Source organism: Ailuropoda melanoleuca, chromosome 17 (assembly GCF_002007445.2).
Source record: "Ailuropoda melanoleuca isolate Jingjing chromosome 17, ASM200744v2, whole genome shotgun sequence".
Lineage (NCBI taxonomy): Eukaryota > Metazoa > Chordata > Mammalia > Carnivora > Ursidae > Ailuropoda > Ailuropoda melanoleuca.
The window spans coordinates 13,091,920-13,118,840 of NC_048234.1; the positions used below are offsets into that span (position 1 = coordinate 13,091,920).

At 59.4% G+C, this 26,921-nt stretch overlaps 1 protein-coding gene across 1 annotated transcript in view; it reads left to right on the top strand.

The window, feature by feature from the left end:
• Positions 1-4,285: 4,285 nt before the first annotated feature.
• MAP2K3 (mitogen-activated protein kinase kinase 3) overlaps positions 4,286-26,921 on the top strand; it is a 28,210-nt gene continuing 5,574 nt past the window's right edge. Inside the window, exons 1-9 of the mRNA XM_002928937.4 lie at positions 4,286-4,518; positions 18,235-18,301; positions 18,685-18,733; positions 19,757-19,870; positions 20,065-20,184; positions 21,527-21,643; positions 22,653-22,704; positions 24,092-24,219; positions 24,758-24,835. Coding sequence (XP_002928983.1) covers positions 4,470-4,518; positions 18,235-18,301; positions 18,685-18,733; positions 19,757-19,870; positions 20,065-20,184; positions 21,527-21,643; positions 22,653-22,704; positions 24,092-24,219; positions 24,758-24,835 — 774 coding nt within the window. The 5' untranslated portion in view covers positions 4,286-4,469. The remainder of the gene's footprint in view (positions 4,519-18,234; positions 18,302-18,684; positions 18,734-19,756; positions 19,871-20,064; positions 20,185-21,526; positions 21,644-22,652; positions 22,705-24,091; positions 24,220-24,757; positions 24,836-26,921) is intronic.

Consider the following 26,921-nt stretch of genomic DNA (forward strand, 5'->3'; position numbering starts at 1 on the left):
AAATCGGCAGGTGAGCCCCTGCCCTGCCTCTCAGTTTTGTCCTCTGTGCACCGTGGCTTCAGAGGCTGACCCTGAGGAAGAGGCCCTCCCAGCGGCCGTCCTCTGCCCACGGGCCTTCCCCCTGCCTCGGAGCACCTCAGGCCAAGGGAGGAGCCAGTCCCAGCTTCTGCCTCCGCAGATGGGGGTGCCGCGGTCCTCCGCGGTCCTCGATGAGATGGCTGGGGGGAGGTGCCGGGGCTGTGTGTGCCGGGAAAGTTTTCTCATTTGATGTTAGACCTGGGCCTTGAAGGAGGGGAGACAGAGGCGGAGAAGGCAGGGAGGGCACTCCTGGCTGAGGGAACAGCCTTTGCAAACAAAGGTTCAGGGAGGAAAGCTTGCGCTGGGAGTGGCTGCGATGGGACGGCGCCTGGGGAAGTGCCCCACTCAGGGAGCCCTGGCAGAGTTTGGAGCTTGGCCAGTCCTGTATTTTGGAAGGCTCTCCGGCTGCGGTGTGGAGGAACTGGGGGCAGGAAGCAAAGAGAGGAGGGGGAGGAGTGGAGAGGGTGGCTGTTTGGCCCAGGACTCCATAAAGGGACCGGCTCACGTCCAGCCGCCATGCCAGAAACGGTCGCCAGAGGGCGTTGTGTATCAGCCACGGAGCCACGGAGGCCCCTGCTCCTGTCAGGTGGTGCGTGGGCACAGCTGAGCGTGTGGATTGAGTCTGTTAATGTGCCTACACCCGTGTGGCCACTCCACGTGCATGTTCGCACTTGCGCACCCTGCTGTGTTCATATGTGTATTTGGGCTGCGCGGACTTACACAGGTGTGAAAGCGGACTCGTGGGGTTTTGATTGTGCAGGTGTAAGTGTTGGAGATGTGCAAGAGGCACATGTAGGTGAGAATAGCCCCCCCATCTCCCACTACTCCAACCACACTGTTATTCCCGTAGAAGCCATCTACCTCAGGGCCTTTGCACATGCTGTTCACTCTGCCTGCATGCCCTTCCACCAGACATCCTCATGACTCTTCCCTCACCTCCTCAGCTCCGCACTTACATGTCACCTTCCGGTGACCCTTTTCCTGACCTCTGTCTTTAAGAGTATAGTCCCCACACCCACACACACTCCCTGTCCCCTTCCGACCTTTGTCCCATAGCACTTATCCTCTGACAGAGTATAATGATGTAATCTAGGCATTTTGCTTGCCTGGCTTGCCCACCAGACCATCACCTCTCCGAGAGCAGGGAATTGTGTCCGTCTTGTTCAATGTTGTGCCCTCAGTGCTAAGCACACAGTAAGTGCTCAATAAATAGTTGTTGAATGAATGAATGAGCTTCCCCAGCCCTGGGTTCCTACCACCCTCTCTTTCCAGTCCTCTGTCATCCCGGGTCCCTCCCCCCCTCGGCTCACACTCACACCCTAACTTTGGCCACACCGTCTTGCCCCCTGTGTCTCAGTTTCCCTGAGTCTACAGAGAGGGCTGTTAGGGACATTCCTTCTCAGAGTCTGTGTAAGAGGCAACCTGCTGTGACCCATCAAATGCTCCTTCTGCTTTCTGAGTGATCGTGGAGTTCTTCAGCCTTCCCCTGCTCCCGAGAGGCATAGGGTGGCCAACAGATGCTGCCGCAAGTAGCTAAGAGGAGAGAAAGAAGGTCTGGTATGGTGCTTCCTCTCCTGGCCGCAGTGCAGCTCCGCGGCCCCATCTGGCCCTCACTTGTGGCCGCTTTCCCACCTCCAGCCCTTTCCAGGGAGACTCTGTTTTTCTGCCAGACACGCTCCTATTGATTCTTCAAGGTCCGGTCTCAAAGTCACTTCCTCTGAGGAGCCTTCCCTGACCTCACCCAGGTGGTGTCTGGTGCCTTCCTGAGACTCTTGCTCATGAATCTATTTATAGCACCGCGCATGGAGTTTTGTGATTCTCGGGCTGTCTGTCAGGCTCCCTGACTAACCGTCAGCTCCTCCAACCGAAGGGCCTGGCCTGAGTCATATGGGTGCCCGGGAGGCTGGCACGGGACTAGAGTCACTTCATCGATATCTGTGGCATGCTTTTCATCCTTTCTTTGTTCATTCCTCAAGTATTTATTATGCACCTACTATGCACCAGGCCCTGGGCTGTGCACCAGGACTGCGGCGGGGAATGAGTTGGCAAGATGCCTGCCCAGCAAGGGGTGACGGTCCAGAGGGAGAGCTGGATAAAAACCAGAGCAAATAGGAAAGGCAGCAGTGGCATGAGTTCTGGGCTGGGAATTAAAACTGATTTGGGGACATGACCAGGAATGCTTTTTAGAGCAGTTCATTTAAGTGGAGGCCTGCAGGCTGGAAGGGAACCACCACAGGAATCCTGGGAGGAAAGGGGTTCCAGGCAGAGGAAACGGTGAGGGCGGAGGGCCCGAGGCAGGATGGGTATTGGCATGTTCAAGGGGCAGCACGGAGACCTTCGAACATAGCAAGGAACGGAGAGGGTGAGGGGGCTCATCGGAAGCGTGGGAGTCTGAGCAGATGGCAGGAGCCTGAGCCTAGAAAACCTATGCGACCAGGATTACATTCCTGGTAGGGATGTAGCTGCTGCTGGATGCCCATTTTACAGATGGATAAGCAGCAGGTCCTGAGGTGAAATGACTAGCCCAGGGTCACATGACCCATTGGGAACAGAGCCCTCTGCACACCCAGGAGTGGTAAGGCTCAGATGGCTTCCTGGAGGAGGTAGCCCGCAGTGTATTTACAAATATTTCCTGGGCATTTAGGAAGTGCCAGGCCCTAAGCCAGGCACTTCCAAGCCCAAGTTCAGACCTCAGAGAGGTCTCATTGTCCCCATGGGACAGGTCAGTAAACTGAGGCATGGAGCTGCTCCATGACTGCTACTAAGTGGCAGAGCTGGCATTTCAACCCATACCTGTCTGAGTCCATACATCATGACTTTCCACCCACTGCCCAGAAAGGGTGAGCAAGAGACGCAGGAAGAGAATAATGATAATATAAATAACATACCCCCTTCCTTATCTAATCAGGCCCTCTCCATCATTGTGTGGGTGGGGCCCTGCAGGGATCACCCCTTTTTACAAACGGGCAAGCAAAGGTCAGCTGCCGGCTCCAAGCATTTCTAGCAGGTTGTGGAATCTGCTTCCCTCACCTGAGGTCCCTGGCAGGCCGCATACTCCTGCCTGCCCAGAGGAGAGGGTCTGACCCCTTGACCTTTGCTAGGAACTTCCCGCCCTCACTAGTCCATAGCTTTCCATCTGAGTCACCTGATCCCCGGGTCAGATTGGTCAGTGGCTCCTAAAATCCCCCTAGCTCCACATGGGAGCAGAAGGGAGGACTGGCCTATGTGGCCATTACACACAGCACAGTCCGCATACACAGACGAGGCCCCAAGAGCGGAGAAGAGAACCAAAGGCCCACCGTGCTCCCTCCAAGACTCATTTTCACCGTGTAGAGGAGGGCAGCAAAGACGCAACCACTAACGGTACGTGTACCGACGTCTCACTAGGAACCACAAAGTTCAGCCCTGTAGCCCATCCGTTCCCCGGTGCCTGACCCACGGCGGTGGCGGGCGCTGGGTGGATGTTTGCAGAGACAGGGAACAAACGCGCGGACGCCGCGCGCACGCCCGCCGGGCACTGTGCTTAAGCCCTTTGCAACCTTCGGTCAACCAGGATTGACGGCCTGCCAAAGCCCGACTCCCGATCTCATGCTCCCGATCGGGCGCAGCGCCAGCAGGCAGGGCCGTTATGGTCGCTTTTTCACGCAGGTGAAAACTGAGGCTCAGGGGCTACCAGACCGGCCCAAGGTCACCGTCTCTGGAAAGTAGCCAAGTAGGGATCTGAACCCAGGTCTCGCCCCAGGGGCGCACTTTAACCCGGCCACTGCACCCCGCCTTCCCGCTCCCGCCACCCGAGGATACCTGGGGTTCTTCCCAGGTTACGCACCCCCGGCGGGCCCACCGAGCGTTCCGGAGGGGTGCTGCGGCGCGGGGAGAGCGCGGGGGCGGGGCTTAGAGCCTGACAGGCGCGAGGCGGGCTAGGCGAGCCCCAGCCGGTGGGCGGGGCTTGCGCCCTGACAGGCAGCGGGAGGGACCCGGCTCTAGCCTAGCAGGGGGAGACCGAGCCTGAGTGGGCCCGGGTTTCCCGGGTGGAAGGCGGGGTTTGACAGACAGTGGGAGGAGCCGGATTTGGGGCTGGCAGGGGCGAGGCCTGTGCTTGACAGGCAGGGCAGGCCGGCGTTTGATAGGCAGGGGACGGGACCTGGAGACTGACGGGCCAATCGGCGTGCAGGGGCGGGGCTTACGTCGGCGCCGTCCGGCCGGGGCCCCCGCGGCGCTGCCCAGTCTGGCTCCGGCACCGCCCGTCGCGGACGCGTACTTGCTGCTGTCGCCGCCTCAGCTCCTTCGTCGCGCCCGGGCCCCCTGCCCGCAGCCATGAGCGCTCTCCGCCCGGGTAGAGCCCGCCGCCCTCTAGATTAGTTCCTGCCGCCGCCCCTGGACCCGCCTGCACCATGGAGTCGCCCGACTCCAGTCAGCCCGCCAGCATGCCCCAGACCAAAGGTAGGAATGCCTGGTAGGGAGCGCGGCTTGGCCCCCGCGCCCAGTCGGGCCCGGACTGCGAACCCCGACCCCTGTCTGTGTGATCCCGTTCCTGTCCGTCCCGGACCCAGGCAGCATTCCGGCCTAGAATGCCTCCGTATTCGGATCTCGGTCTCAGCCTAGACCTCACCTGGACGCCCAGTTTAGGCCTTGGGACTGCACTCGGGCCCGAACTCAGGCTAGGATCTCGTTCTGATGACCCCGCTCCAGGTCAGAAACCTCACTCTGATCTCCTCTTGTAGGCCTTAACTGCACCCAGAACAGGCATTCTCCCAATCTGGGTCCCTCAGCTGGATCCAGGTGGGATTCACTCTGATCCTGCACCCAGCCCCCACTTGCACTCCCTGGTCCCAGGGCTGGATCCACGCTGGGATTTAAACGACTCCCCGTCTGAGCCCCAGCAGTGCTGCCCTGGTGGGGAATCTCACTGTAAACTGCCCCCCCCCCGCCCCATGTGGGTGCCCTGGCTACACTCCAGCTGAGAACTCACTCCTCTCCCCCCAACTCTCTCCATCCTTGTAGGCCCCTCATTGCCCCATCCCTGGCCGCTTGCAGCCCTGCAGCCTTGTCTCCGAGGAACCTCTCCTGGCCTCCCCCCATCCTAACACAGCCCCCCCTCCCTCAGCTCCTTGTCTTGACTTGCAAGCTTCTCTCTGCACTTGGGGAGCTCACCCCCTTCTGCTCCCCTGTGTCTCCAGGGTTAATCCATACCGGGCTTGTCCCTGCTGCCTCTGGGTCCTGGGCCAGCCGCTAGGCCAGGGTGCTGGCTGTGCAATGGGCTCGCTCTTGTCTTCTCCAAGTAGCTGGCCTTCCTGGAAATTTTTGTGAGGTGGCGGCTGTGGCGGCAAGGCAGCAGGATTTGTCATGCGGGGCAGGGGGAGGGGGTGAAACTTGGAGGGTGAAAGGGGGATTTTTGTGCGTGTGTGTCTGTGTCTGTGTGTGTGTGTGTGTGCAGGGAAGAGGAAAGGATGTTTTTGGCATGTCAGGGCCTCGGCAGGCTAGGCTGTGTGAGATTTCCAAACCGGACATAGCTGTAATGAATGGGCTGCCTCCCGGCTCTCTAAACCTGCTGCTGCCACAGCCCAGCAGCAGGAGTATCTCTGGGCCTCAGTTTCCTTATCTGTAAAACGGGAGTAATCCCGCGTACCTTGCGTGGATTTCTGGGTCTGATATGAAATAGCAAATGCGAAAGAGTTTCAAGCGAGCACAGGGGAGGAGGTGAAGAGCGCCGCATGACGCCTGGCACACAGTAGGTGCTCAGGCAGGGACAGCTGCCCACACCTCGTTACTGCTTTCCTTGTTGGGAAGGCCTCAGCCAAGTGGGGTCAAGGCCTTGCCTCTGTTTGGGTTGCAGCTGCAGAGTAAGGTGCAGAAAGGGAACAGAGGGCACTCAGTGGGGCTCTTCTCAGGGGTGGATCGTACCTCTCTTTCCCCAGAGGGGCCGGGGCAGCAGGAGGGCCTGTGGGGTCCTGGGCAGGGTGTGGGTGCATCTCTGCCCCTGCTGCCAGCCACGGCGGTGGCTCTGGGCCAGAGCCCGGCCGGCCCGGTGGGCAGGGTAATTACGTCTTACGTAAGTGGGAGGCCGGATCCCTGACCATTGCCCAACCACGGTGAGTAACTCAGGAGGCACTCGAGGGGGGAGGCGGCTGGGGAGGGACTTGGACTGCACAGACCTCGTGGAGCTTGGGAACCGGGAAATCATACGCTTCTCCATTCTGGAGAACCAGGAAATCAGACCCTTCTTTTGTCTGGCTTGGGGTCTGTGCCTGGCTTGGTCAGTGCTGTGGGACTTAGGGCAGGTCCCACAGCTTCTCGGGGCCACAGTGTTTTCATGGGCAGAACGAAGAGGTTGGAAGCAGTGTTTGTCTTTGAATGCTCTTTCACCTTTTCCCGGCAGGCAGTGCCTCATCACAATAAAAGTTGAAGTTGTGCAGTTGTGAAGGGAGAGGGGTCACAGGTGTGAAGGGAAAAGGGAATTTGGGGAGGCACTGTTTAATTCCCATGTGCTGTGTGACTTGAGTCCTGGCATTGCCCTCTCTGAGCCTCTCTGCAGAGAGAACCAAGATGAATTTCCAGTTTGTGGGTCCAGGTGATAGATGATCCTGGGTGGGTTAGATGGAGGGCCAGGAGCCTCTGCAAGGCTCAGGGACCTTGTCAGCCTCTTCGGGGGGTCTGTGGAAGGATATGGTGGGGAGCCATAATACCCCCTCGCCAAGAATCCTGAGTTGCCACTTACCGAGCTTTTTTTCATGTTCCATGTACTCTCCCATTTATTCCTCACAGCCCCATTTATGGATGAGGAAATCGAGGCTCGGAGGTAGTTAGTGCCTTGCGTGAGGTCATACAGTTGTGACAGGTGCAGCTAGGGCTCTGTCCATAACTGTGTCTCTCCAAAGGTCTCCGCAGTGCTCCTTTATGTCCCATTCCTGTGCTGGATGCTTGAGCTGAGCTGGTGGGGACCCCCCTTCCCCACACCTCGCCCTCCCAGCTGGTGGGACACTCCATTATGCCTTTGTCTAGTCTGCAGTCCCTGCGCAGGGACTGAGCCAGAGGTGATGCCTCTTGTGTGCACAGCCCTTTACAGTTGGCACATTTTATATTCACTGCAGTCTGACCCATTTGACAGATGACAGAACTGGGGCCAGCCAGGAGGAGTGGCTGGACTGAGTCCATAGAGCTGGGATTCTCACCTGTGCCCGCCCCATCCCGGGCACAGGGCCCCCCAGCATTGTGCTCTTCTCCACCTTCTCAGAGGAGTTTGAACAAAACAGGGCGTGGTTGGCACTTGACCTTAAGGGAGCTTTACCTTTGAGCTTCCTGCCTCGCAGCTGGCGCCCTGCTCCATCCTCTGTGCCACAGGCCTGGGGAGTTTTCCGGGAGTGCATGAGGCCCCAGGTCCCACAGCCCTGCTGGTTTTCCCCAGCCTCCTTGCCCACATGCCATCCTTGGCTGGAGTCAGAGGCCAAGGGCAGCTGGCGCGGGGGCCAGTGGTCAGGGGCACCTTTGCTTGGCATGGTGTGGGTCTGCTGCTTCAAGCCACATTTGTCCTTGGGGATACCACATGCATCCTGTCACCACCCCGCTGCACTGTGAGTGCCGCCCATGCAGGCGTGTCATGGTTGATCTTCACTTGGCTCCTGGCTGCCCAGTGGGGACAACTGAGGCTTTAGGAGCACTGTCTGTGTCCTGGCCCTGCCAGCCATGGCCACTGTCCCCCCCATCAACCCCCCTGTCCTGTCCCGTCCCTGCTGTCGGAAAGACTGGAGGGTGACACCTTGGGGACTTCCCCCACCCCTGGTGTGACGCACAGGAAACTCTCTATCAGCCAGCCCATGGCTCCAGGCCTGAAAGGAGCAAAGTTCTCAGTTGCCTGTGTGGGGAGAAGGCTGGGGCAGCGGGAGGCTTCCGGTGGGTGAGTCAGCGGGCACTGGGTGCTGACTCACCCGCCGGGCATGCCAGCCCAACTGACTGCTGCTTAAAGGGGCGATGCCTGCTGGCTGGTGGGCTGGGAGGGGGACTGTGAGCCCCGGCCTTGCAGGTCAGCATCTAGCCCTGAGATGGGCATCAGAGGTGGCCCCTTTCCTGGACCTCAGATTAGGCTGGGACCTTTGGGCAGGCCCGCCTGGCTCCGTTCCCGCCCCGCCCAGGAACTTCCTCTGTTAGGCAAGGACCCTGCTTCCTCTTGCTCACGGACCAGAAGCAGGTGGTGGCGGCTGTTCACCGCCCTTGGCCCGGGGAATCCTCGGGCTCGGATGGACTGCTGGGGGCTCTGGGAGGCTGGGGAGGAGTGGTCGTATGGGGTTGGCCCGAGCTCCCGGTGTGGAGAGGTAACCACGGTCAGATTTCTGGCCAGGCTCTTCTGCTGTGTGGTATTGGCAAAGTTACATTCACTGCACTCTGTAGGTGATTTCAGTGCCCTGGGCAGGACCCACCTTTCCGAGGAGAGGCCTCAGTTTCCTCACCTGCAGCCTGGGAAGCGGGACCTTTCCTGCCTGTCTCCCTGGCAGCCACAGGGATGGACGCAGACAGCCTCATTCCGGTCTTGCTAAGTGTTAGGTAGTGGGCCAGTAAGACTGTCCTCAGTCCCCAAAGAACCTCAGCCAGACAGGAAGGAGGTGCAGAGCCTGGGCTCGGGGTAGACAGGCCTGTGTTCAAATTTTGACTCACTTCACCGCTTCCTGACTTCCTCTCGTGCTCTCTCTGACCCTCAGTCTCCTTTTCTGTAATGTGGGAGTAAACACTCCTGCCTTGCAGGGTGGCGGTAGAGACTGGAGCCAGTGTCTGTGTAATGAGCGGCATCTGCTATTATGTTCTTGCTGTGGTCGTGGCTGCTGTTTGGTGACGGTGAGTCAGTAGAACCCTGACCTCTGGAGATGGGCTCGTAAGCCCCACGACACGAGGACTCTGGCTGCAGGGTCCTGTAATGCCAGCTAGAATGTACCAGGCTCTTTCCCCACTGGTCCCCAGACTGGAGCTGGCTGTGGGGATACAGGGGCAAGCAAGGGCACCCTGACTCTCAAAGAGCTCCGTCTGAGGAACAGGAGGAGGCCTCAGGAGTCGTGGCTCTGAGAGTCCAGATCCAAGGTCATGTGTGTCAGTGAATGGGGGGCCAAGAGGAGGGGGAGCAGTTGGGATGCAGGGCCTGGCTGGGTGCAGGGCCTTGGTGGCCATGTGGAGTGTTGTCAGGGTCTCAGGAGGGGTGCTGTGTGTCACTGTTCCGTCCCAGAGGAAGAACGTTGGGGGGCAGCACAGAAGATGGCCACGCGGAGAGCCCAGCCCTGCCAGATGGGGTGATGCGGCGGGCCTGCCCTGAGCTCAGCTCCTGACGTTCCAGCCTACGGCCCTCTGGGGACTGTCCGTGCCTCTCCTTGGCCTGCCTTCTTGGCATGGCCCTCATGAGTCAGGCTGGCTTGCCCGGCTGGCTCTGTAGATGCCCTCCCTAGCACTGACCGTGGAAACCCCAAAAAGCTTCATATAAAAGGCATGAAGAACATTCAGGGCTGGGCAGTGGCAGACTGGTGGGCCCCTCTGCAGCTCACAGACCCCAAGCCTGGGGGCTGTATCCAACTCGGAGGAGGGTCACCTGAGGGGCTTTTGTCCCCCCTTTCCCCCGAAAGGTTCCTGTCACCCTCTCCCTGCCCCGAGGGTCCCTTTCTGGGGTGTCACGGCTGAGCTGGCATTCCAGGGGCCGTCGTGGCTTCTCTGTCCTTCTCGCGGCTGGTGCCCTGCTCCTGGGCGGCTCTGCACTGGCCCTGTTAATGCCTCCTCGCTGAGCCCCACCCTGGGAGGTGGGGCCTTCCCTTCCTTTTAAACATTTAAATTGTAACTATATCACAGACACCAAAAGGATATATAAAATGTATCTTGTATTTTAATGAATAAAAATAAAATCAAATCTGTGTACCCAATACCCAGCTAAAGAAATTGAACATTACTGTGCCCCAAAGTGCCCCCCAGGATTGTACCTCCCTAACAACGGTCCTGACTTTTGTATTAATCATTTTTTTATTAAGATTTTATGGGGGGGAAGAGCAGCAGAGGGAGAGGGAGAAGCAAACTCCCCACTGAGCAGGGAGCCTGATGCAGGGCTTGATCCCAGGATCCCAGGATTGTGACCTGAGCCAAAGGCAGATGCCTCAGCGACTGAGCCACCCAGGCGCCCCTGGATTAATCACTTTATTATTTTTTGAAATTGAGTTCTAACGTACGAGGGGCAGAGTTAAGCTCACCATCCTTCAGGATGGGGCCTACACAGCTGTGTGGTGGTGGCGAGAGGCTGCAGTCAGCTGGCTGGGTTCGCGCCCGTCTCCCCCACTCATGAGCTGTGTGGCCTCAGTCTGTATCATGGGGACGATCCTAGAACCTATATTGCAGGGTCGTGGCGAGGATTCGGTGCATTGGTGTTTGGAAGTGCTGGGTAGGGGGGCCGGCTCGGAGTTCGTGTAGCTGAGCGTTCGCAGCTGTTCTTGTTGCTTTAAGCGGGTCTGAAACTCCCGGGCCCGAGCTGTGCGGTGCTCGGCCTGCGTAGCTGGAACCTGACAGCTCTGACTTTCCTCCTCCGCGACACTGTGCTGATGCCACCAGCTTCCAGGGTGCGTCCTAAGGATTGTGTAGGCCAGTGGTTGGGAGGTGACCAGTGAAGGGCCTTGGATGTCAGGGAAGATGTTTGGGTACTCTCAGGAAGCACGTAGAGGGCTGACGAGCATTTCTGTGCGCCCACTAAGTAGGTGCCCCGTCCTTGGTGGTGATCGGAGGCCTGCCCGAGACTGCTGTGGGTGCGGGGTGGGGGGCATGTTCCCTGCCCTTCCTGTCCTTCAGCGTGGCTGTGTCTTGGCCTTCTGCGGTACCCCTGCCTTCCTACTAGTGGTCCAGCCTGCCCTAGCCCGACTGCCAGGGTGGTGTGGGGGGACCCTTGCTGGGGGAGCCTGTGGGCACTTCCGGTGGGAGGGGCTGCTTCTAGGCCCAGCTCTGGCCCAAGTCTCTTTGTGGCCTCCTGGGTCTGAGTGTTCTCATCTGAGTAAAGGGAATGAAAGAAAACACCTCTCAGGCTGCCGTTGAGAGTGAGGAGTGATGAGACCTCTCAAATTTGGGGACACCTTAGGTGCCCATTCACTGCTGAATTGGACCCTGAGCTAGGTACTGGCGTTTTTACCACCGAGAATACTCTGTAGCTCTTCTCCACATCGCCCCCGTGTTCTGTAAGATTTTATTTTGATGCAAATGATAATAAAAGCAAGACTGGCCTCTGTTAAGGGAAGGTGCTTTTACCATGTTGCAGGAGCATGCGGCCTGGCAGTGCCTCCTGGTGGCCTGGGTGACCTCACAATGGTCCCAAGTGGAGACCTGTGGGAGCTCAGCTCACGAGCCAGAGCAAGAGGAGTGTCCCGTCTCCCCGAGGCCCTGGGAAGGTTAGGCGTCACTCCGGGAACGTCCCTCCGTCGTCATAGGCTCTTGAAGCCCGGACTCTGCAGTTCGGGGGCTTACCTGGCAGTCTGGGGCCCACCTCGACGACTGAGGGCGTTTGGACCAGGGTGGCCACTGATCCGACCTGTGTTGTAGCAGACATTTTATGCGCATTGTCTCATTCAGCTGTCATGGTTACCCAGCAACACGGGTGTGTTGCCATCCCTGAGTTTTACAGGTATACCAGCCTAGAGGGGAGAGTGACTTGCCCAAGGTCACACAGGTCTGTCCCAGGTCTGTGTTTTTTTTTTTTTAATTTTTAATTTTTTTTTTAATTTTTTATTTTTTTTAAAGATTTTATTTATTTATTTGACAGAGAGAGAGAGACAGCCAGCGAGAGAGGGAACACAAGCAGGAGTGGGAGAGGAAGAAGCAGGCTCATAGCGGAGGAGCCTGATGTGGGGCTCGATCCCATAACGCCGGGATCACGCCCTGAGCCGAAGGCAGACGCTTAACCGCTGTGCCACCCAGGCGCCCCTGTTGTTTTTTTTTTTTAATTTATTTATTTGAGAGAGAGAGAGAACAAGCAGAGGGAGCGGCAGAGGGAGCGGCAGAGGGAGAGGGAGAAGCAGGCTCCCCGCCTAGCAGGGAGCTTGATGTGGGACTCGATCCTGGAACTCTGGCATCGTGACCTGAGCCAAAGGCAGCTGCTTAACCGACTGAGCCGCCCAGGCGCCCCAGTCCCAGGTCTGTCTTAACAACCCCTGACTAGTGCTCACCGTGACCTGGAGGTCAAGGCCATTGCACTGGCCAGAACAGCAGGGGAGGAAACGGGCTCAGGGAGGGTGTGTGGCTTGCCCACGTCACACAGCAGCTCAGCAGCTCCAGTCTCCTGGTGGCCCAGCCTGTCCTTCTGTGCTCACCGTCTATCGGCCTCTGCCCCGGTGGCTTGGGAGATGCTCTCGTGGCTGTGGGTGAGGCGTGCGGACCCAGGATCTGGGGGCCTGGGAAGTTGGGGTCTGTGTTCAAGTGCTGGCATGTGACCCTGTGCAGGTGTCCAGGTCCCTGGCCCCAGTGTCTGCACTGGGCTGCTTCTGGGGCACCGTCTGGTTGTGAGCAAGTCCTCCTGCTGTGGGCGCCCAGGAGGGACACCGGCAAGCCCGGCTCCCCCTTTCACTTGGAGGAGGCGCCCGAGGCCCAGACGCACAGCAGCCTGGGACACGGGTTTACGCAGGTGTTCTTTCTTATTCTTTTGTTTCAATTACGTTTAACCAGCTGACACTGCTTGTGGTTAGGAAAATCTCAGAGGTGCAGAAAGGCAGTTTCTTGCTCCTTGGACTCCTCTGTAAAGAGGCCATCGTTCTCTGTCTCACAAAATCTGTGCTCCTCCTGCATAGAGCTCAGCCCGTCATCCTGCCCAGGGGCCCGCGGGATCCTTGCCAGTTCCCTGGGCCAGTCTCTTGATTTTACACACCCTGGGCCTCAGTGCCCTCACCTGGAAAATGGAGACCTGTTCACCCCTGCCTCTTGGGGTTGCTGCCGAAGGGATCCAGTGAGACATGATGATGCTTAGCACGGGCCAGGCACACAGCAGGCACTCAGCAAATGTTGGCGGCTCGCTCTTTTTCTCCTGTGGGACTGGTACTTTAGGGACGAGTTCCTTAAGGTGGGTTTGGGTAGTGCCGGGTTGCCGTCACGCTGGCGGCCCTGCAAGCTCACAACTACCGGCACCAGGGGCCTGACTTGCATTGCCCTCTGGGTCCTGCACCCAGGTGAGAGCCGGCCTCTCTCCCCACACCCGCTGCTCTCCCCCTTCCCTCTGTCTTCTCGGACCGGATGCTGTGCAGTTGTCTGCCGTGCCTGGCCCTCTTGGCCCTAGAGCACTCCTTCTTCTCGCCCGCCGTGCATCAGCCTCAGCTCAGATCCCACCCCGTACCTGTCCCCGGCTTCCTTTATTCTTTAGGGCCTCTAGCATGCTTGGCATTCTCTGTAAACATTATATGTGTGGGTTGTGTTTGTAAGTTTGCTGTTTGCTTGTGGGCCGGGGCGTCCCGTCAGCCCCAGGTTTGGCGCTGGCGCTGTTGCCATTTTGGGCTGGATCCTTCTCGGTTGTCGTGGCCGGCTGTGCACTGTGAGTTCTGGAGCAGCCTCTCGGCCTGTACGCATGAGATACCGATGGCGCCCCCACCCCAAACAGACATTGCCGCGTGTCCGCCGTTGGAGCTTAACTGGGCAGGGCCCCGTCTGCTCGTTGCAGAAGGGACGGGAGCTGTGAGATGGCAAGCGCAGTCCTCCCCACCTGCTCTGCGGATGAGGAAGGCCCTGAGAGGTGGAGGGAAGGGGCAGGAGCCGAGGGCCTCAGAGGCCAGGGCCTGCCCAGGTGGCCAGCACACCGCAGGAGAGAGGGCAGGGCCGTGGGGTTGAGTGGCCCCCCGCGGCATCACCTGTCGCCCACCTGTGGGACGGAGCACATGGCGTGCTTGGGCACACGTATGGATGCTCAGTAGACGAGAGAGCCCTTCATCTGTTCTGGGACCTTAGGGGCAGGGCGCCAAGCCACGGTGCTACGGATCCAACTGGTCCCCTGCCTGGGGGAGCCAGGTGTGTCCTCGCTCCCTGCCAACCCTTGGTGGTGGCCCCTGAAAGCTCCTCAGAGGCCTCTTCGTGGAGGGGTAGCAGGGGGTCGAGACTCCAGCCTCAGACATAGGTGGGACTGAGTGCCTGGCCCCGCCATTCCTGCTTAATGTCTTGGAGCGCCGGTGGTGCTGTCTGTGACCTGGGTGCTCCGAGCGCTTCATCTGGACTCGCCCACGGAGCAGGAGCTGGGGCCGGTGTGATGTCTGCAGCGAGTGGAGATCGTGACTCTCAGGTGTGGGCGTGGGCTTGGCGCATGGAGCCACCAAACATCAGCTCTCAGCTCCCCGTACAGCGGGAGGACGTTGGCCTGGTTGGTCTTTCTCTAAGGGACCCGCATAGGATAGAGGTGACAAGCTAAGTGGGCAGGGGCTGGGAGGGGGCACGGGCAGCCTTGGGCCGTGTGGCCTGTCGCATCTCTGTGGTGGGCCTGGCGCTCGGGGCCTCAGACTTCCTCGGCTGGAATTGGAAAGCTCAAGGAGCACCCAAAATACCCCAAAGGTAAGGGGTGGGGGTAAGAAATTGGGAGCAGCCGGTGTTGCTGTTGTCGTTGGGAATCCGGGGTTGTGACTAAACGTGACCATGTGTGGGGGGCTCCCTTTGTGAGTGGAGGCCCCAGCAGGGCCCATGGTGAGCGATGTTCCACCCCTCCCCCTCCCACCGTGGACGGACCCCGAGAGCGGGTGGTACAGTCCAGTCTATTTAGAATCTCCCCAAGGCCTCAGGGCAGGGGCGACGCAGGGGGTGGGGAGACCCCTCTCTCAGGCTTTCTGTTGATGTTTGGTCATTGGAGCTAAACAGACCCGTCTTCATGTCTGCGCCCTACCAGACTCTCACTGTGTCACCTTGGTCAAGCTACACCTTTTTCTGACCCCCTTGGTACAATAGGTACAGAGTGGCTGTCTGGGGCCGAGGGCCTTGTGTTATTTGGGGTCCTGCGGGTTTCCAGATGGCTCAGTCTGATCTTCGCCTGTCCAGCACCGCTGCAGCATGGCGCTGATAACCTGGGAGGACACGCCTGATAACCTAGGCTAACTGTGGGTCTGTTAGCCTCATTTTACCATTGATCTCTGGTGCCCAGAGAGGTTAAGTCCCTTGCTTGAGGGCACACAGCTAGGAAGTGGCAGAGCTGCAATCTGAACCCAGGCTGCCGACTCAAGTCAGTGCTCATGAGCATTTTTCTCGCTGCCCCTGAGGTAGTAACTGTAGAACCATGACTTGTGCGACGTGACAGGAGCAAAGCCAGCGGACACAGGCAGAGCCAGGGACAAGGGAGCTTAGCTGGAGTGATCAGGAAAGCCTCTCTGACTAGGCAAAAGGTGAGGATCGTAGACCGGTTAGGACAGAGTTGCAGGGAAGAAGTTCTAGGCAGAGGGAACAGAATGTGCAAAGGCACTGCGGTGGAAAAGAAGGCGGCTCATTCAAGGAATGGTGAGCAGGAGGAGATGAGAGCAGGGCCAGGCAGGGGTAGGAGTTGTGGGAATCCGGGTGCCTGTCTTCGCGGTCTTGTCCTGTACGTCAGTGGCGGAATTTCCTTGTTCTCTGCCTGTGCTACTGCTGGGAGGCTGGACGGGGCCGAGGACACACAGATGCCTGGCTCTGTGCCCGCCTGTGCCAGAGGCCCTGCAGGCTGAGGCTGGCAGGCTTGCTGTGGTTTGCTGGTGGCCGCCTGTGAACCTCTGTTTGTTGTGGTGACGGTCGTCACATCGGGCCCACACCTGGGCAGCCCTGGGCTGCCTGGCCATCCGGGCCCAGCACTGACGTGGATGGTGGACGGTGGCGGCAGCTGGTGGCCTGCGGCCTCACCTACTCCTTCTGACAGCTGGGGAGCTGCCCCACAAAGCCCATGTCACTCCAGACACAGGCCTGGTGACCCTGACGGGCCGGTGGGTGAGAAGGCCAGGAGCCTCCGCCTTCTGAACCCCCAGCCCATGTGCTTGGAGCAGCCTCAGTCTCTCCACAGGCCCAGGAGAAGCAGGTGGGAGCTCCGTTTACTGAGTGCCTCGTTCCTCTTCACATGACCCTCCCCCACCTGGCCCAGCCGCAGGCGTAGAGGCTTCCTCTACCGTTAGGGAAACTGAGGCCTGGTGAGGGGGAGCCCGTCTCATGACATTTGCAGATCTCAGGGTTGGAGATGGGTGTGCAGGTTAGGGCCAGAGAAAGGTGAGGTGGGCCAGGAGCAGGTAGTGCAGGAGGGGTATTTATTTATTAAAGAGAGAGGGGGGAGGGAGAGAGAGCGTGTGAGGGCACAAGCAGGGGGAGGGGCAGAGGGAGAGGGAGATGCAGGCTCCCCGCTGAGCAAGGAGCCCTATGCGGGACTTGACCCCAGGACCCTGGGATCACGACCTGAGCCGAAGGCAGACGCTTCACTGACTGAGCCACCCAGGCGCCCCTGGATTGTTCAATTTGAACATGAAATGTTTTACTTTCCGGTTACAAAAAGCTTCAAGTGGAGAATAAAAGCTCCCCGTAATTCTCATCACATAGGGTGGCTTTTTTTTTCCCCTCTGTGGAGAGGCTGGTAATAACTGCGGTGACCACTCGTGGGCCACGACATAGGCCTGCCTCCCGTGTGCCAAGCCCGTGCTGAGCGGCCAGCAGGCGAGCCCGTCTCGCAGGGCGGCGTGCGTTTCTCGGAGCCTGGAGCCGGTTTCGGAGATGCGGGACTTGAGGGGCCAAGAGCAGGGTACCCTGGCGGGTCTCAGCGGGAGGGTCGGAGCCGCACTCGCTCAGGCTGCCGCAGGTCGCGTGCAGTGTTAGCGACACTGGCCTGGCGAGTGGCCTCCTCAGGTCTCAGGCCCTGCAGCCCAGGGCCCCCTGTCCCCCCGCCAGAGGTCAGTGGTGACTCAGTCTGACCCAGAGGCAGCACAGAAGTGGCCTCAGGAACTGACTGGCCTGTATACCTCGGCTTTTCTGTTTTCCTCTTGCATGGAGAATGTGCTGGGCCCTGGGAAACCCAGGGAAGCCTCTGGTTCCTGTTCAGCTCGTGGGGAGTGCAGCAGGCCAGTCCCTCCCCCCACACAGAGAAGCTCCCAGCAAGGGGGGAGCTTGGTGGGGGTGGCAGAGAAATAGGCACCAGGCTCCAGCCAGCGACTCCCCAGCCTGCATCTGTTCCAGCTTCCCAGCCACCCCCTAGGTGGGCCTCTGCATTCCCAGGTGACCGATGAGGAAAGCAAAGCTCAGAAGAGGGGTGGGCAGCAGAGCAGGGACCTGAAAGGAGCTCTGTCCGCCTCAGAGGCCTCCCCCCTCACCAAGGGCAGCGCCGCCAGAAGAAGGAGGCTGGTCAGTCTGCCAGCACCACAGGCTGGGGCTCCGCAGAAACTTCCTGTCTGCGAGTCTGGAGGCCGGAAGTCCCATCGAGGTGCTGGCGGGCTGGTTCCTTCTGAGGCTGTGGGGGGGGCCCTTTCCAGGCCTCTCCCCTAGCTTCTGGATTCCTTAGGGACTGCCTGGCTTGTAGATGGCCGTCTTCCCCGTGTCACCTCACATTGTCTTCCATCTGTGCGTATCTGTCTCTGTGTCCAACTTTCACCTTTTCTAAGGCACCAGTCATACTGGATTAGAGCCCACCCTCATACTTCATTTTAACTTGATCATCTCTGTAAAGACCCCATCTCCAAATAGGGTAACACTCTAAGGTACCAGGGCTTAGGACTTCAACACGTGGGTTTTCAAGGGACACAGTTCAACCCTTACCAGGCACTTAGGACGCAGGCCTTCTGCAGGGGGTGGGAGCACAGGCCCTGGAAGCGCTTCAGCTGCTCGGACCTGGCTCTACTCCCTCTGGGGGTGTCCAGTGGTAGCCTGATGTCTGCCCCACGGGGGCAGATCTGCGATGGAGCGACCGTCCTTGGAAGTACGCTCTGGAGGCCCCGTCTTCTCTCGGGCAGTTGTGGTGACGACCTGAGGCCAGCTTCCAGGAGGGCCAGTGGGGCTTGAGCTGGAAACATCCTCTGGGTACCCAGAGGCTCCAGGCCCCCTCAGAGCACTGCCCACCCTGACCCTCAGCAACTGTGCTTGGGGCCCCTTGAGGGCAGGGGGCCTGAGTCATCTCTGTCCCCAGGTTTGTCCAGCCTAGGGAGTGCCCCGGCGATGTTGATAGACTGAGCATTGACCAGGTGCCTCACCTTCTCTCTGTTTTAGGGAAATCCAAAAGGAAGAAGGATTTACGGATATCCTGCCTGTCCAAGCCGCCCGTACCCAACCCCACGTGAGTCTACCTCAGTTTCTCCCCTGGCTCAGCCTGAAGAGGCTTCCTGGAGGGAGCCCTGGGGCGGGGAGCCGGCAGGGGGCAGCATGTCCCGGGTAACATCTCCTGCGAACTGGCCCCCAGGGCTCGCAAGCATCCCACGTCTGCTCTGTGTCCCCTTCTCGCCCATCTCAGAGATGGAAGGGTGAGGCTCTGGCCATGTCTGGGTGACCATGCCTTGTATCTGGCACAGCAGGTGCTCAGTGACTGGGGCTAGGGGCCCTGAGGAGCGCCCCCTCCTTCAAGCTGCCTCCTGGGGATGGGACACCTCTCTGGCCACTCTGCTGGGCTGCCTTGCTCCCTGCTTCTGTCTGAGGCTCACGGGGTCTGCTTCCTCCCCACAGACCCCCTCGGAACCTGGACTCCCGGACCTTCATCACCATCGGAGACAGGGTGGGTGCCGCCTGCACACCTGGGGTAGGGCCTTCACGTGTCGGAACCTAGGCGTCTTCACCTGACAAGTGGGCCCCTGCTGACCCTGTAGGGCCACTGGGAGGTGGCTGGGGATGGTGGAAAGAGCTGGGCTTTGGAGAGGAGCCTCACTCCCCAGACGTTGGCTGTGTGGCCCTGGGCTGCTCACTCTCAGACCCTCTCCTCTGGAATGGGGAGAGTTGACTTGCCTCACGGGGCCCTGGAGAGCCAGAGCTGGCAGGAAGTTTTCTGATCTCAGAGTTGGGGTCCTGGGGCCGCTGGTGCCCACGTCACCTGTGGGAATGGTGTGTCGAACACATGGGCTCCTGGCTCTGTGCTCAGAACCAGCACCTGGGAACCTGCTTTGCACGCGTACCTCTGGATGGCTTGCTCCCCAGGGATTGCGACCCTGGCCCAGGGACGGCGCTTCGCCGATAGGCAGAGAGCCCGCTGTGGAGGCCTCTCCGTGGCTGACAGCCCTTCCCAGGCTCAGTCCCTCCCGGTGCTTGTCACTGGGTGACGTCCAGATTTCTGGTCTGCCGCACCACAGACGGCAAGCGGGAGAGCAGGCGGGCTGGGGCCACACTGCTCACTGTGAGGACAGGACCTGTGTTCTGTGCTCTGTCTCTAGTGCCTAAAGCAGAACGTGCACGTAGTAGGGACTCAGTAAGTACTGGGTGAATGAGTGATTCCGTCCCACCACCTGAACGGGGCGGGGGCAAGAGGGAAAGGGCGTCTCTTGAGCTCCCTGTGCCAGCTGGGGGCATTTCATAGGCGGTCTTATTTATGCCGTCCAATAGCCTTGGCTGTTGGGGCTGCGCCTGCTTGAATCTGAGAGGAGGCGTGACTTGCCCCAGGGCACACAGGAGAAGGTGGTTGGTGTAGATTTGAGCTCAGATCTCACTGATTGGCCTTTTGCTCCTTCTGCTGCCCCAGCACTCTCTGCCGGGCAAGGTGTGAGGGCAGGCTCCTGACTTGTGGCCTCTCTTCTTTCTGTCCCCCAAGAACTTTGAGGTGGAGGCCGATGACCTGGTGACCATCTCAGAGCTGGGCCGCGGAGCCTATGGGGTGGTGGAGAAGGTGCGGCATGCCCAGAGCGGCACCATCATGGCCGTTAAGGTAAGCAGGGTCCCGCCGGGTCTCAGCCCTGCCCGGCCGGGGAGCTCTGGGCTGTGGACGCTTGGGAAGCTTCCTGGAGGAGGCATGGGGCTGAGCCTGTGGTACAGCCCGTGGGTTCCCCTTGGAGCTCCTGCAGGGGAGGGGGTGGTCGCCCTGTGCCGCATGGCCCTTGAGCCGTGACCTCTGTCCTGCAGCGGATCCGGGCCACCGTGAACTCGCAGGAGCAGAAGCGTCTGCTCATGGACTTGGACATCAACATGCGAACGGTCGACTGCTTTTACACCGTCACCTTCTATGGGGCCCTCTTCAGAGAGGTGCGGCCCTGCTGGGGGGGGGGTGGGGGCTGGGCTGCAGGCAGGGCGCGCGGGCTGCCCCACCCCCACCTTCCTTCTGCACACCTGCCCCCCACCCCCCCACCGTCCGCCTGGCCTGCTGTCCGCGTCGCTCACTCTGGGCCCCCAGCAGACGCTTGCCGAGCGCCCTCGTGTGCCAGGTACTAGGCACCGAGTGAGTGAGACAGCACGTGTGGGGTTCTTGAGGGCTCAGTCCCAGGACCCTGGTGGCCTGGCTCCCTTGCTTCCTGCCTCGGTTCCCTCTGTGAAGTGAAGCCAGGAATTGTGTCTACCTCACAAGGTTGCCTGAAGATAACATGATGTGACCCAGGGCCTGGCACTCAGCCTGCCTCTGCGACCGCCTGCTTGCTTCACCGGCATCCAGGCTGGCAGGGTGGGGTTCCGAGCAGGGGTGGCCAAGGAGGGGTGTGAGGCTCCAGTTCGTGGTCTGTGGGCATGAGAGAAAGGATGAGCAAGAAATCAAGGGTGATGCCAGGGAGTGTGGCTTGCTGCAGCCGAAGGATGGCCCCCGCTGGCTGCTCCCTGAGCATCTGCCAGGTCCGCAGGCGGACTGGGTGCTGTGGACCCAGTGCTGGGTCAGTGCCTCGCCGTCCACTTGTCTGACGGGCTCGGCACCTGCTGTGTGCCGGGGGCAGGCTGCTCATCCCCTTGCTGCTGGGACACGACACACACCTGGGCCTCACTGCACACTGGGTCGGGTCAGAGCTGGCAGGGAGGCGCGTGGGCCTGCGGCTGCCCCAGGGAGACGCCATCCCGGCCTTCCTAGAAGACTGTCCTGAGAGATAGATAAGAGTTTGTGGGGGGAGCCGGGAGTGGGGGAGGCAGGGCTTTGCAGGAGAAGAAAGGAACCATCCATCGGGGCTAGAGCTAGGTTGGCCCATGTGTGTGGGGGGCCGTAGTGGCTGAGGTTAGGAGGGTCTGTAGGGCTGGGTCCCGGAGCTGAGCTGCAGCTGGGCCTGAAAGCCCCCACTGGGAGGGACACAGTTAGGTATGTGTTTTAGTCACTTCTTTCTGGAAGCTGGGGGATTTGGGGATCAGATGGGGGAGACCAGAGGCAACAGAGCTGGGTGAGGCTGGCAGGTGTGTGACCCACTAGTGTAGACACGTGTGGAAGGTGGAGAAGGAGAAGTTGAAAGATTTTGGGGGGCAGAATAGGAGGGGCTGGGAGCAGGCAGATGTGTCTGTGGGAAGGCCTGAGCAGAGCTGGGGAGGCAGGCACGTGCGACAGGGCACCAGGGCAGGCTGTCCAGACACCCGTACCGCCTCGCGCCGACTCGGGCTGACCTCCAGCTGTCCTTTGCAGGGAGATGTGTGGATCTGCATGGAGCTCATGGACACATCCCTGGACAAGTTCTACCGGAAGGTGCTCGATAAAAACATGACTATTCCAGAGGACATCCTGGGGGAAATTGCTGTGTCTGTAAGTGACCTTGGGCTTGGGAGAGGTTGGGGGATCCAGGTCCCTAGCCTGGGGCCCCAGCCCGGCACCAGCAGGCACAAAGCCCAACCTCATGGTGCCAGCTTGGGCAGAGCTGGGTCCCCAGTGGGGCCATGAACCTGGGCGACTGCCGTCCAGGGACCCAACTTTCCCACCCTGGATCAGAGCCTTCTTGCTGAGGAGACCCCAGAACCTGGGGCTCCAAGAGCCACACAGATTTGAAAGATCTTGGGCTTCTAGCTTTTGTGTGCCCACTCCTGAGCTTTCTACACCATTTTTTAAAAAAGGACTTTGTACTTAAAACTTTGTCGTGCCAAAAATGCCCTGAGACAGCTCACAGAGGTACAAGCTAAGTTGGAGGGAAGCTTAGCATCCAGAGTGTTTGCCTTTTGAGGTAAGACCTTTCTAGAGGAGGGTGGCAGTGCTGGCCTTGAGCATCCTGGCAGCTAAAGGAAAAAAGGAAATGAGTCAGTTATACGGTGCTTCTCAATCCTGACCGCGTCTGGGAACATAAAACACACCCGTGCCAGAGTCTCGAGTCAGGATCTTTGGGGTAATCGTCCAGGCTTCCCCACTCTGTCTTCCTCGGGAATGGCTCAAGCATACGGGCCTTTGGCTCTGCTGAAGGAGAGGAGCCGGGGATGCTGCGGAAGGGCTGGGTTTTACCCAAGGGCTTGGTAGGGGGTAGTGACAGGCCTGGGCCTCTGCAGGGTCTTGGGTATGTCATTTCCTTGGTAAAGGCTTGGGCCCGAGAGCCTGGCCCACTCTCTTGGGAGGGAGAAAAGCAGGAGGCCGGGTGTGTCTGCACCAAGATTGCCACGACACTGGGGTCAGTGTTGGGCTGCGGGCCGGAGCCCGGGGTGGGGGGGCTGGCGTGCACATATGGCGGAGGGAGACAGGTGGACACGGGGAGGGGGTCTTGCTGCTCTGTCGTGCTTGACGGGACGGGGAGTAACAGCAGCCTTGTCTTCTCTCCTGCTCCAAACGGCAGGTCGTGAGGGCGTTGGAACACCTGCACAGCAAGCTGTCCGTGATCCACAGAGGTCAGTGCCCTGCCAGGGGGCGGGGGGGAAGCGCATGCTGCTCAGAGCGCGAGCTCGCCCAGCCCTGCAGGGAGGGAGGACCTCTCCCCTTTGTCAGGACGAGCCGCCTGAGGTGATAGGTAGTGAGGTACCTGTAGGGGTCACGAGTTGAGCCTGTTTCCCAGTCCAGGCCACTGTCTTCAGCTCCGCCCCCCCACGCAGGCCGCACCCCGCCAGCCACTCCTCCTAGGTCCTTAGGTTTGCCGGTACTGGAGCAAGAATCGGACTTTGCTCCTGGGAATGCTGACTGAAATTGTGTTGACACAGTGTTTACGTTTCGTGAAATGCGCAGAGCCGTAGTTATGATGAATCTATTCAGAGTTTACGTCCACAGAACCCAGGCCCCTTTCGAGATGCAGGATGTTTGCGCCTTCTACCTGACTCCAGAAAATTCTCTGGGCCTTTCTCCATCTGTCCCTGCCCCTATATTCCCCCTTTGCCTCTCTGATTTTTCCCACAGTAAGTAGGTTTTACTTGTTCTTGAACTTCACGTAAACGGATTCACACGGCCTCTCTCCAGCCTCTTTCACTCGGCCTAATGTTTCTGAGGCTCAGCTGGGCCGTGTATGTCGTAGTTCCTTCCTTTTTGTTCTGAGTAGTTCACTTACCTGGACGCCCCTCTTCTCACAGAGTTCATTAGACCAAGCCCGCTTTGCCTCCTCGGCGGCCACCCCGGCCCCTGGCCCCCGCCCCTGTTGGCAGCCCAGCATGGAACCTCTGGTCCTTTTCCTGTGCGTTTCTATCCTTCTGCCTGTCCCTGCACGAAAGCATGGAGGTTGCGTGTGTGCTGCACGTGCTTTTGCTGGAAGATTCCCTGCTGTGTGGCCTGTAGCCCACTCTGTATGGGCCCCGAGTTGTGGCGTGGCCTCCGCATTCGCACAGCCCCCTGTCCTGTTTGTGCTGCTGCCCTGTGCCTCCTGGCCGAACCACCCAGCCTCTCAGCATTGACGCTGGGTGGGTTCTGGGTGCTCAGCCGGTCAGTGGTCCATCCCCCACCAGAGCCCCAGCGCAGGAGGACCCCGGACTCGGAGGTTCTGCCAGCAGACAGGCCGAGTCCCCCCTCTGGACCTTGTGTCCAGAGTGCTGACGGTGGGCACCAAGACGAGGTCCTGGTAGAAACTCAGTTCCTTCCCCACTGTGACCAGTGGCCAGGGCGTGTTTTGGCCGCGCTGCTCCCATCTTTCTGGCCTTGGACCGGGGCAGCACCTCTCGGAGCCTCGTCCCTCATCTACTCCCTGAGCCCTGCTATCATCTGCCCCTTGGGCAGTTGGGGCATCAGGGGAGCCTGGGGGCCTCCAGCAGTGACCACAACCCCAGAAGGTGAAAAGGTGTGTTCTGTCCCTGGCAGACGTGAAGCCATCCAATGTCCTCATCAACAAGGAGGGTCATGTGAAGATGTGTGACTTTGGTATCAGTGGCTACTTGGTGGATTCTGTGGCCAAGACGCTGGATGCTGGCTGCAAGCCCTACATGGCTGTGAGTGGTCCCCACAGCTCTCTGAGTCCCCCCACAGCTGAGGTTCAGGAGGGATACGCCTGGGAGATCATGGTCAGGCCGTGTCCTCTGTCCACTGGGGACAGGGCCTTCTGAGGCCCTGCATTTCCTGCCACAGCAGGGGTGACCTGCCACCTAGCCTGGCCAAGGAGCCCCTCTTTACCCCTGGAATTAGCTGTCCCCAGAGTGCCCTTTTGGGTAATAAATGAACACCCACATGGAGGTGACTTGTGGGATTCGTATAGGTCTCAGCCCTCTCCCCGTGTCCGGAGGGTGCCCCCCTGCCCCAGGCAGGGGTGGCTGTGAGGCATGGTTTGGGCCTTCACCGCGATACCCTGGCCCTCACTGGCCTAGGTTTTCTCCCCTGCTCTGTGTATGTGGGGGGGTGGGGATAGGATGAGCACTGACCCTTCTGTTTGGGGTGGGGGAGGAAAGACCTAGCTGAGGGTAACTTAGGGGGTCCCTCCTGTGGCCCCTTACTGTGAGGTGGGTGTTCACGCCTCTCTGGTTCCTTTTACAGCCCGAGAGAATCAACCCAGAGCTGAACCAGAAAGGCTACAACGTCAAGTCCGACGTCTGGAGCCTGGGCATCACCATGGTAACTGCTTGGCGCTGGGTCCAGCCGCTGGTCGGGTGGGGCCAGGGCGGGGCCACGCTCGGTCCGGGAGCTTTTGGCGGGCCCATCAAATAGCTTCGGCCTGGAAAAAAGTGTTGGCTTCACAATCTGAGAGGAAAATGTGCCGTCAAAACTTAGGGTGTATCTAAGGGAATATCTGTAGTGATGGAATGCCCTTCCCTAGTGGGGAGGTGTGTCCTTCATGAAAGTTCTTGACACTTTGTGATAACTCATCTGTTAGACTTTCCCCAGAGCTCCTGGTGCTTGTTGAGAAATCATAGCCTATTGCACATTAAGTGAGCTCCTGGTACCCAAATAATTTAAACAGGAAAATAGCAAAAATCTTAAGATTTTGTGTGTGTGTGTGTGTGTAAGTTTGTTGCTCGTGAGGTCCTGGTGCATTTCCTTGAGTGTGGTGGGATGGGGTGGGTGGGCTGTCATTCCTGGGGCTGTGGGGGCTGTGGGGGCTGTGGGGGCCGGGAGGGGTGAGGGCGGGTGCCCAGCCCTTAGTTCAGCTGGGATGTCCACATCTGCGGTCCAGGAGGAGGGCTGGGCCCTTGTGCCCCTTGTTCTTTCTGGAACTGCCCAGGGAACGCCTACCCCTGCCTGAGTCAGGGCTTGGCTCAGGTGTGGGTCAAGGTTTATTTAGATATTAATTTAGAGAGCCCATTCTCGTTCCCATGTGGAGAATGGGCTGAAGCAACAGGAAAAAGACCAGGATGCGAGTTCCCCCCACCAGGATACCCAGGAAAATGCTGCTGTCGTGGTGGCCCCCAGATGCACAAGGGACCGACTGAGCTGGCAGAGGGGTCATCGTCGGCCCCCATCCCCATCCCAGCCATTGGAGCTAATGGGGAGTGTCCATTGTGTGGACGATTCCATGGTGACCCTCCCTGCCCCAGCCCCTTCGGCCTCCTGCTGTTGAGGGGGTAAAATCAGTAATCAAAACCCAAACCAGCGAAGTACCTAGTGGGAAGGGGTGTGGAGAGGAGACTGAGGGGCGGGAGCAGAGCAGCACAAGTTTCTGAGGAGGTGGGGGAGGGCCTCGCAGGGCCCTAGGGGCAAAGGCCCTGAGGTGGGCGGGGGGTGCCCAGTGTGTGCCTGGGCGGCCAGAGTCAAGGGGAGGTCGGAGAAGGGGTGGGTGAGTGTTCAGGGTCAACGCAGATGTTTTGGATCTTGCTGATAACTCAGTTTTATTATCCTGACCCCCTTCCTCGTTGTGTGACTGTCACCGTGTAAGTGGTGTCTGTGTGCAGTGACTAGGAAAGGATCAAAAGCAAAGTCTGATTTTGTCAGAGACATGGAACTGGATGATACCTTCCAGTTGCCTTAATACTGCCGCCACAACCCTTTCTCAAGTGAACGTTTTCCTTTCTGAAGCCGAGAGGAATGGTCAGTCTGAAGGTGCTCGCTATACCGGCAGATAAGCGCCTCCCAGCTCCTGAGTTGAAAGATAACAGCAACTTCTCGCTGGATTTCCAGACGACACAGAACTGCTTGGATGTTAGAGACCCCACTCATGACCCCTTGACACGTACACAGCCCTGCTCCCATCCGCCTGTCCGTCCGTCATGACTGGGGACCCACCACGTCCCAGTGACGTTCTCATGTCTCCAGTGGGACTTGGGCGAGCGTGTGCTTGGTGCATGTTTCTGTTAGCAGGTGCTGTGGCGCCAACTGCTGCCGAACTTAGTGACATGAGCCGACGATAGGTGGTTGTTTCTCGCGGTTCTGCGGTGTGGGTGGGACTAGCTGGGCAGTTCTCCCGCACCACCTGGGTCCGGGCTGGGCCGGAGGTCCAGGAAGGCTCTACAAACGTGGGGCCTCCCTGTGACTTCCTCATGGCCAGCTGCTCGCTGGGTTCGAGGGCGGTCGAAGTCTTGTGGCGGTTTCCGTGAGAGAGGGGCCCTCCCGTCCCAGGACTGGCACCGTGTCGCTTCTGCCTCCTGTTGCTCAAAGCGTCCGGGGCCAGGCCAGGGTCAAGGGCAAGTAGAGTCCGTGTCTGGATGGGGGACTGGCGTGCAGGCACAGGAGAACCTGGCTGTCGCGGTACAGGTTTGGTTTCCCC